The sequence below is a fragment of the Hyposmocoma kahamanoa genome, unplaced genomic scaffold (assembly GCF_003589595.1).
Source record: "Hyposmocoma kahamanoa isolate Upper Pololo Valley unplaced genomic scaffold, ASM358959v1 99019, whole genome shotgun sequence".
Lineage (NCBI taxonomy): Eukaryota > Metazoa > Arthropoda > Insecta > Lepidoptera > Cosmopterigidae > Hyposmocoma > Hyposmocoma kahamanoa.
Genome location: NW_020655760.1, coordinates 1 through 11,237, shown reverse-complemented (window position 1 = coordinate 11,237; position 11,237 = coordinate 1). Strand labels below are relative to the sequence as shown.

General features: G+C 37.4%; 1 protein-coding gene across 1 annotated transcript in view; it reads left to right on the top strand.

The window, feature by feature from the left end:
* Positions 1-5,855, top strand: part of LOC113238991 (RING finger protein 113A) — an 11,572-nt gene extending 5,717 nt beyond the window's left edge. Inside the window, exons 3-5 of the mRNA XM_026475861.1 lie at positions 781-842; positions 1,502-1,694; positions 5,655-5,855. Of these exons, the coding sequence (XP_026331646.1) occupies positions 781-842; positions 1,502-1,694; positions 5,655-5,829 (430 nt within the window). The 3' untranslated portion in view covers positions 5,830-5,855. The remainder of the gene's footprint in view (positions 1-780; positions 843-1,501; positions 1,695-5,654) is intronic.
* The last annotated feature ends 5,382 nt before the right edge of the window (positions 5,856-11,237 follow it).

Sequence of the window (11,237 nt, the reverse complement as noted above, 5' to 3'; positions counted from 1 at the left end):
CACACACACACACACACACACACACACACACACACACACACACACACGCACAGAGATTTTTTCTATTTGTTTTATTTTCTAATTAGCTATCAATTTTATTTTACTCTTTAATTTTCATTATTTTTGTTAAATTTTATTAGTGTTACTTTTCTGGTAAACTTGTCAAAAGGGTGTGAGGCTGGTGATCTGTAACACAGGTCCCCAACCTAGTACAGACTCCAGCTCTCACTAAGGTGCTTCATATTTAACATGATATGTAACAAATCTGCATTTTGTAAACCTTTTTGAGAGAAATAAAGCATTTCGTATTGTATTGTATAACAGTTGCAATGGCACTCCGAGCTTTAAATCGCAAAGATCTTTGCCACCCATCACCCTTAGACATAAGTTGAGAAGTCTCATATGCCTGTAATTTCACCAGCACCCTTACCTTTCAAAATCGGAACGCAGTAATGCTTACATTACTGCTTGGCGGCAGTGATAGGTAAGGTGGCAGTACTTCCCTGGGCGAACTCTTTCAAAATACAACAACTGTACTGGTTGATTGACTTTGCCATCTCAGTCAACCGTGACCTGTAAAGACCCCGAAACATTAATCTGTTTGAAAAAACAAATAAACGCGATTTAAATCCGGAACAATAGTATTATATCCTATGTGTAACAATCGCGAAAACCTAAACACTCGTTATAGTAAAAAGTAATATAAAAATTGTATTCTTGCTTTTTTTTATTCTCTCTATTTTTTTCTTTAATCTAATATTTTGTATTTTTTTTTTTCAGATGGGATTATCAACCGGACATATGTAAAGATTACAAAGAAACTGGATTCTGTGGTTTTGGAGGTAAGTTTTTTTTTTGCTTTTTGTAGCTTACAGTGCAAACCCTTGGGCTAACAAAGGTTTTCACAGTAGGCGCTGGATGAGCTGATCCCAGTGGACCATTTTGGGGAAAAAGAACTGTTTTTGATTTTAATATCTTCGTGGCATCGAATATATAACCAGAAATAGAGACGAAATGTCATTTAATTTGTTTGAAAACTATTCATCCAAATCACTACGGTGATAACAGCGCTCCCATTGGCCAGCCCGAATGCGAAACAATAGATGGATGTCGTCAAATCTTTCACTTCAAATGGACCAGTTAATTGAAAAATTACATATTTAATTACCGATGAAATATGATTGCGTTTGTTTTGTAATTAGTTGTGGTTAAATACAGAATATTTTTGAAATATACGGAGACGTACACACAGGTGCTGTACTATTTCAGCTTTCTAATTTGCGATTTAAGCTACACTCCTATCTGTAACGGTTGCAGTGCCACTCAGAGCTTTAAATCGCAAAGATCGGAGGGGCATTGCCACTGCGCCCGTCACCTCTTCTCAAGGACCTCTACTGCTACTAATTCATCCAAGGAAGAACTGCCACCTTAACTATTTCTGCCGCCAAATAGTAACGTCAGCATTTGTGTAATATAAGTTAACGTGGCCATTTTCTTTCAGATTCCTGCAAATTTCTTCACGACAGATCGGACTACAAACACGGGTGGCAACTGGAAAGGGAGGAAGCGGAGAAGGCTAGTGGGGCAGGGGCAGGGGGTGGCTCCGACAGCGACTACGAGATAAATAGCGACGACGAGTTGCCGTTCCGATGTTTCATTTGCCGGAACGCTTTCACCGACCCGGTCGTCACTAAGTGAGTATAATGATTTTGTGCCGGGTTCGATTACCGACAGAAACAATTTAGGACAAATTGGCATTCTTCAGAACTCACAGTGGAATTCTCAGCGGTCAAAATTATTTTTATTGTTTTCCCTGTGAACTGTGTAGTGCTGTAAAAGTATTTCCCTTTTTAATCGACTTCAAAAAAAAGGAGGAAGTTTACGTTCGGCTGTACACACATCAAAAAAAGTTTGCGATCACTTCGAAAAACTGAAATCTTTTTTGTTACTGTAGATTATATTATGATTTTTTCTTCTTTTTAGATTCTTTATTTAAAAATAAATTAGAACATAAAACAATGACCCCGTTCAATTGTTTTTTCATATAAAAAGGCTTTCAGTCCTAGCTTACGCTCATTCAGAAATCTGATTTAGTCAATTATAAGCGATTCAAGATATTTTTCGCGGAAAGTTGTGATTGAAAAAATGCCAAGAGGATTATTAGAGGTTTTACGAGCTAGAATAGTAACTTTGAGGGAAGAAGGATACACCACGAGAGATAATAGCACGTAGACTTGCTATATCCCAATCCTGTGTCGTGGCTACGTTGCAGAGGTATCACGGAATGGGGAATTTAGCTGACCGACCCCGCAGCGGTCGCCCAACTGTTTTGACAGCTGCCCAAAAGCGCTATATTAGATTGCTGGCAGCCCGTGATCCAACAATCAACGCCACTAAAATAAAAGCAGAAGTCAGGGCCGCCTCTGGGCTTGAAGTTAGCACGCAGACCGTTCGCAATTGCTTGCACCAGGCTGGATTACGAGCACGGAGGTCTTGGCGAGCTCCGCTCAATTCCCGGCAACGTCAACAACGAAGATTGCAGTGGGCTAGACTTCGGCAAAATGAAGAAGGTGAGGACGAAAATATTTGGCAAAACTGTCTCTTCGTTGACGAATCCCGAATCAGCACTCATCCAGATAACCGACGTGTCCGTATCTGGAGAAGACCAGGCGACCGTGAAAGACAAAGGACTGCCACTGGAACAGTTCAGCAAGGCGGAAAATCGGTGTCCTTTTGGGGTGGCATTATGATTGGAGCTAGAACGCCTTTGATCCCGTATCGGGGCTTCATGACAGCAGACATGTACAAAGCAGTTGCTATTGATGATATCGTCAGACCATTCCGAGTAAACCATGGGCACCAATTTGTACTGGTCGATGATAATGCGCCCGCACATCGAGCTCGACGAGTCAATGCTGCTCTTCAAGAATACGATATCACACGATTAGACTGGCCTGCCGGCTCGCCCGACTTAAACCCAATAGAGCACGCGTGGGATGCTCTTAAACGAGCAGTATGGAACCGTGAGCCACGTCCCCAGACAGTTCCAGAGCTCAGGGAAGCCGCTATTGAAGAATGGGATAGGTTACCCCAGGAAATGCTGGATAACTTGATCCTCAGCATGCCCAGGAGGATCTTCGCATGTATTCGAGCCAGGGGAGGAGTTATTTTATATTGAATTCACACCTTTTAATAATAAATTGTTGTTTAAGTTTAATTAAACAGTCTTTTTCTTTCTATGAAATTTCTATCACTATTACATTATGATTAATGGCTCAATTTTTTAAAATAAATAATAAAAAATAGTTTTATATTTTAGTTTCAAACAGGGTATTCCTATTTAAAGAAAGCATACAACATAGATTTTTTCTTGATAAAGTTAAATTTAAAGAATTATAGGAGCTTATGCTATTGATCGCAAACTTTTTTTGATGTGTGTGTATATATGTTTTTTGTGTGTTTTCCGCTTTCTCCGTCAATTGTGGACGGATTTTGAAAATTCATTTTTGTTTGAAAGAGTGCACTCTCGTAGTGGTCCCATTGTCACCAAGTCAGAATCTGTTGAGGAGATCCATGGAAATTGAGGAAAATTCTCAAATTTTATAGACATGTCAGTGTATTTACTGATTTCTCCGTCAATTGTGCACCGATTTCGATAATTACCGACGAAACTGTTCCGGGTTCCTTTCGGCCTACACAAATTTCTAATTATTTTCCGCAACAAATCACCATCGCCATGACAACCAGATAAAAGTATAAAATGTACAAAGGAGTCCGCAACAGTCCCATTGTCACCAAGAAGTCAAAGTCTGATGAGGGGATCCCATGGAAATCGGAAAAAGAAAGCCGATAAGCAAAATTTTGGGGTCGGTTGTTTAGTAACAGTTATCTGTAAATAACATTTATTCTTTAAGGCGAAGTATTTCAACATAAGCCCACATTTTAGGAGGTAAAGTGTTGGGGGTCGCCCCTCGCGTCCCGTATCCCACGCGCTGAAAATTAACATGATCCGTCGTCGACAACCGGCCGATGGCGACAGACGGGGCGCGGCGTGTCGTTTCGTTCAACCACTGGGCAATTTTCAAATTTTGATATTAATGTGAATTTGATAAATAGGGCCAAAATGTAGCAGGTTCTCTGTTGTACTTAAAAAAAAACTCCATATAAAAGTTATGTGTAAAGTTAGATATTTTAATCTTAAACAATTCGTTTTAGACTTTTATTTTATAATAATAATAAATTTATTTATATTATAAATTTATTTATACTCATCTCGGCTCAGGGCTGGTTGAAAACCAACGCCACAGTCAATCATTGCTGTGGCTTATGCTGAATGAAGTCCTTTTGCGTACGCCACAACCGCACAAATGACAGTACAAAATTTGTAGTCGTTATAATTTGTTTTTGTTAGATTTGTTTTATTTAATGTTATTTTTTTATTGTATTTTTTTTGTGTACGTTGTGGCGTTGTAATAAATGTCCACTCTATTATATTCTATTCTGTTTATTGAGACAACTGAGATCCAATCAAATGTTAGTAGGTACAGACGTAAAACTATATTAGTTCTTATATTTTACCAGGCTCTTTGTATTATTTATTAAGTGCTGCGTAATTGGGCACGCATTTCTGTCAGCAACTGTTTTCAGGGGCTATTGGGGCTGTCACGTATTCTCTTCATTAGCGATGCCGACTTTTTACGTACAACAGCCGTGAAACTGTCTACTTGCGCGTCAGTGAACATGGCTGAGGCACTGCAGAAACTTGAAATTTCAATGCGACCACTTCTGAGTTTTATGCGATTAATAGATTCAGGCGTTATTTTGCGGAAGTACATGTTTAATAGGAATGAAAGTAGATTAATTTGCTACTTTCTTTTACTAGTGAAGGTTAAATCGTGTCAAATAGTTGCGCTTGTGTGGAATAATTAACTGTATGAAAAAATATTAGCAAATTAGTTTACTTCCATTTTTAAGAGCTTTATGGATTTGGGGCATAGTAGCCACATCTCTTTAAAATAGTTTAAACAAATTTGTTTGCCTGTTTTATAAACTGAAACACTATAGTGCTAAACAATTAGATTGTAGTAATATTAATACAAAGATCGAACATTTAGAAAAAATTCCTTCGTACCGGCCGGATTCGGACCGACGTCTTCTAGCAAACTGAAGCCACGGAACGAACCAGTGGACCTCACGAATTTTTCTATGTGCTTGTTGTCTGGTTTTTACGACGTTTTATAGTCGTAGCGCCATCTATGAGAAATCGATTAAAGTATTTCGTCACCCAGTTGACCGTCAATATGTTATATAATTGTTTTTTGAGAAATTTCTCCACTAGTTCGTTATAATTATTAATACAAAGATCGAACACTCAGAAAAAATTCCTTCGATCCGGTCGGATTCGAACCGATGTCTTCTACCAAACCGTGTTTGATAACCGTGTCGTTTTTTGTATTAATAAATTATGACAAACTAGTGGTGTAATTTCACTAAAAAAATTGAACATCATGGTGGAAACATCCTGACATTTAATTTAAAAAAAACACTTAATTTGTTAGATTGTGAATTAAGGTTTCAAGACCCCGGCGTTCCTCTTACTCCAATTGACTGTATACTTCATCAGTGTCTAAATATTTTTATTTCATTGGTTCCAGATGTAAGCATTATTTCTGCGAGAAATGTGCACTAGCAAACTATAAGAAAACAACGCGTTGCTTTATTTGCAACGCGCAAACTAGCGGAATGTTCAATCCAGCGAAGGAATTAGAAGCGAAGTTAAGAAAGGAAGAAAGTAGTGATGATGACAACGATGATGATGATGACGATTAGTGATGATATTATGATCATTAAAGAGATGTATAAAACAAAACATTTTTTTCTACTCGTTTCATAAACCTTCATTTCTTCATGTAACAGTCACATAAACTATTGTAACCATAAACACAAAGGCGCTCTTTTTAGTTCAGAATCAAAATTCTATTGTCTATTGTACTCGTTAAAACTGCTTAATTGAAAAAATTCATTAACTGTGGTGAATTTTACAGATTTTTTTTACGGATTTTTTTTTACTAATTCTGTACACAGAACTATTACTCATTATAGTTCTGTGTACAGAATATTTATCTGCGGACCATCCGCGCGAAACACCTTGGCGGAGTATCACGTGTGGCGTTAAAACATCGTTTTACAGTGACTCGGATTGTTCCGTACGGAAGACGCTTCGCGTAAACTCCGCGCAAGCCAACCTTGCGTTCTTTGTAGGCCACTATCTTCCGTGAATATTCGCACTAAATTAAATACTCGATTCAGAGCTTACCAAACCAGCAGGCTATTGATAATACTAACTTTGAAGTCATTTTCTGTGATGAATGTTTTTGTAATTATTGTCTATGAAGTTACCACATTTGTCTTAATTTTTTTTATTTGAAGATAAGTGATCGGTAATTAAGGTAAAAATTTGGAGGAGCCGCCGCTCGCGTTCCGCAACCCGGGCGCTGACAATTAATATGAATATCTAAAATATGAACAGGCTAAGAACATTTGACACAGATCCGTCGTCGATAAGCGCCAGATGGCGACTGACGGGGCAGCGGCAGCGCGGTGTGTCGTGAAACCGCTGGACAATTTTCAAATTTAGGGATTCAGTTGAAAACCAAAATATAGTTGGTTCTCTGTTTTGAAGATTTTATAGATCGAATAAAATACATCCTATCTTGTAACAAATTAGCACATTCTTTAGACAAGATCCTTAGGCGTATCGTATATTTTTTCTTTTTAAGATCGTTATTTAATAGTAAATACTTAAACTATTTGATGTAGCAAAACAGTTTTTCCCTCTTCATCTGCGGTAATTCGCCTTTAATAAAACACTTAAGTAGAGATTTTATATTACATATTTAATAAATTGATTTTAAGTTTAATTTAAACAAAGATCAATTTATAAATATTTTTATTTGAAATACCCGTATTGTGTAGATTACGAATATTTAATATTTCGTCATTGTCCACAACGCCAGAAAAACAATATATTTTTTTATAACAACATTGAGCTCATAAGGGCATGAAAAATTAAAACTGAAAACTACGGTTGGGCCACATGCGTGAGAAAAGTTTTTATTTGCCGCCATTTCGCCAGTCGTAACATGCGGTTCCTGAACACATCACAGAGAGCTTATAATATGTGTGTAGATAAAGCAGTGTATGTAACTGTACATAATCAGGCATTACAACACTCGTGAGATTTTAAACTTCTAAACGCTTTTTTAAACGATTTTGTAAGCTTCAAACTAAAAAATGTTTAGAAAAGCCTATGGAAACCAATTTTTTTCCATCCTCCAAGAAAAAAGCACGCTTTTTTAAAAAAACGCGTTTTTACATTTTTAAAAATAAGCAGTATTTCAGCGCCTCTAGTTGTCATAAGTGGCATTAAATAACTTCAAATATTATAATGTTGCCATAATTTATTCAACTTTGTACTTAAAAGCAAGAAAATACCTACACGCGCCCGAAACAAAACCCAAAGAATTACGATTTTTGACTGTAGAAGCCGACGTACGGCACTGTCGTTAGGCTTCTGTTCTTTCAGCTTTTAATTTCCGTTCGCCGATAATGTGCATCCGCCTTCTTTAACAGACACGCAACTCTGAAAAAAAACAGCAATGTCAAATAAAACTCGTGCCAAACAACGAGACATATATGTGGCTACATATAAGAATTAAATACACCTAACTATATTATCTTTTTTTATGACATCAAGTATCGGGACGAGCAAATCGTGCGCCTGGTGATAAGCGATACACCTGTCCATAGCAGTTGCAGTGACACTCAAAGCTTTAATACTCATATTACTGCTTGGCGGCAGAAATAGGAAAAAAGGCAGTACCACAGATTACTTAATAGTTACTACGTAACAGATACATTACTCTCATACAAAATGGGAAATACCTGCGCTTTGATAGCCTAAAGTCGTCACCAAATAAAAGGCCAAATTTGACACTTGTCACCGCCACCGTGACGCGAATAGTGATGTGGTCTAATCATATCGATAATCATATTATACGATTTTCACTAGAAATCTATTCAAAATTTTAAGTTTGTGACTATTTAGATTATTTTTCGGTTCATAGTTGTTCAAGGGGTCTAAAGGCCAAATCGTGCAATTTTGTTAAAAGCTAAATGAATTCCTTGCAATTCGTAGCAATTCTTCTTATTTTCGTAAAATTGTCCCACAATTTTGATTTTATAATATTCTTATTTTATTATATCCATCCAATTCTGTAAACTTTATAAACAAGCAAAAGAAAAACTCATACAGCCAGTCGGCCAAGTGTTCGTAATAGCGAGAATAAAAAATACCTTTTTTTTTAAAAAATACCTACCAGTACCGTCTTTTTTTTAAAAAAAGGCGGTAAAATAAACTAAATTTCTTTCGTTCGCTCTTTTCTGTTTTTTTTTGCCTTTTTTCTATGTTGTCGCGAAAATAAGTTTTATTGTGAAGAGTGAAAACGCAGTAATGGATATACCTTTAACCACATTGTTGAAATTTCATCAGACTACAGTTAAATGTACTTGGTAAAACTATGTTAAATATTAGGAAATGAAACTATTTTACCGGATTTAACCGTTGACCAACTTTGTTCATGTGACCTGTAAAGGGCCCGAAACGTCAGTTTGTTTGAAAAAACAAATATACGCTATTTCAATCCGGAAAAACAGTTTCATTTCGTATGTGTAACAATCGCGAAAACCTAAGAACTCTTTATTGTAAATATTGCTTATAATTTTAATTAACATTTTTTTGACTATTTCTTTTATACATCTTCTTACGCATTGTTTGAGAAAAGCACTATTTATAAGCTTCGGCGGGAACGGGGATTGCTTTACTGCTATTAATACAAGGCCGAGCGCTCTCATTATCTTCCAGCAATCCCTTAGTTCCCGGCCTCTGCAATAATGTACTATCACAGCCGATAAGGACGTTCTTTTGCATATGTTTTGCGGCATTTACAATACAGCTAGTGACTATAAGGGTCTTCACAGTGCGAAGCGGACCGTCCGCGCGCGGATGACCGGATGAAGTCGCGGATGGATTGTCGTTCAATTCCTCGCGGATCGTGAGCGGTCGTGGTACAGATATGGATAAAAATTTGAAAGTGGTCATTGCCGCCTACTGATTCAGTAAAAAACGGCGTCAGGTTAAAAGCAGGTTTAATGTGCACCCAATCGTTACGAATAGACTTTTTAAAGGAAAATTTGTATCTTTGTTTTCGGAGTTGCAGGAAGATGAAATTCATAATTATTTTTGTAATAATCGTCGCGGAGATTCCATAGACATTGTCGAAGTCGTACCTTTTGAATAACCCTCTTGGTTTGACACAACGACGACGCCATGCACTAAATTAGATTGATACTATTATCTTTCTTATTTGTGCATTTTTTTAAGAGATTATTCAACAATTACAATATTATTGTTGTCTCGTTCACTCTCACGTGAAGTCCCCACTCACGACACGGTTCGCCTTCTCACTCTTCGTTTGTGTCGAACATTTGTTCGATAGAACTTTCGTTCGATCGATCCAAAAAGTCAAGCAATCAATCAATGAGTCAACGTGTTAACGCATCAATGAGTCTACCAATTCTTCATTCATTCTAATAGCTCCGTGGCGCAGTGGCCATTACATGGTATTTTTATAAGTTTAATCTGTTTTTCGGTATCTTGTGTTTATTTAAGTCAAGTCAAGTCAAGTAAAATCTAAAAATAAATTTTAGTGTCCTAAGTGTGGTTTATAAATGATGCATTTAACTATAGACACATTACCCATCAGAAGGAAAGTCCAAAAGCTAATTGTATAATGTGACACTTTTAAACGCTATATGGAAGTATCATGAGGGACGGGTGACCCCGTAAAATATCGAACATATGATCGAATCATTTGACCCGATCACACTACGCGTGGGTCATGATCGACCCGGGTTATCAAAAATGATCGACTAACACAGGTCTACCATGCACTGAATGACTACGTAAGAACCAGTGCGCGTCGCACTGAATGTGCTGTATAGGCATAATACATTTTACCATCCGCGACGGACCGGACGTCCGCGTAGGCCATTCGTGTCGCACTTTGAATGCCCAATATTTTCCACGGTCGGTACTCACATCGCGTGTGGGGTCATATTCAGAATCAATAGAACAGAACAGCTGTAGCTCCAGATCTTCAGCGCACATGATATAAGAACCACACTTTTCTGGGTGTGGCACGTTGCCAAAATGACCTTCTGGACAGAAAACTCGGTGTGACCTAACTGAAGGGTCAGTTACTGTCACTTCAGGTTCAACAGCTTCCATTGCTGATGGGACTACAGATGTTTGTCGCCACGTACAACCGCCTTCCGATATAGCTCCGCAATTCTATAAATAAGAACGCTTTGGTTATACACACAAATTAAAATTATTGTTAAGAAAGGCCAAAGAGCCGATAATACCTTATCTCGAATTCAGATTTTTCCCATATTAACACACACTGTCTTTATTTCAGAATTTCTTTTATTACAAACGAAAATAACGCCATTTGAATATCGTGTAGTATACCTGTTCTATTTAGTTCAGTTGATGATATAAAAAAATAATCATTAGTAGGTATATGTAAAGTACATATTGAATACAAGGGTTGTTTTGTAAAATGTCGAAGTAATTTTGTGTTTTTTTTCTATCGTGAAAATATTTAGGAATCGTGTTTTCACATCGTACATTAATCAGTGCATATCCTCAATTTTACTATATATTTTTAACAAACTGATTGATCAATACTTTCTCTGCTATGCGGAAACAAAGCCATTTGAGGTTGTATACATTCTTATGGTACGCAGTATACTAACTGACCACTTCTAAGTAGTATTACTGTTTTCCGTACTGAAGAGTAGCGGAGGAGCCAGTTTAGTCACTGGCACAGGACACTAGGTCTTGCAATATTTAATATAGGCAGTTACCACTTACCACCAGGTGAAACGTTTGGTAGTTTGCCATTTCGGATAACATAAAAGGAGAAAAAATACTTACAGCTATGGCTTGGTCGTACTCGAATCCTTCTGCGCAGAAGAACTGAATCTCTACTGTTCCAGTACAAAAGAAATACGAGTCACATCTGTAAGGATGTGGTATATTGCCAAAGAAACCACTTGGGCAATTACCGGGAGCAGGACTCGTTGTGGCTACTTCTGGTGTTGTAGTCTCTTCA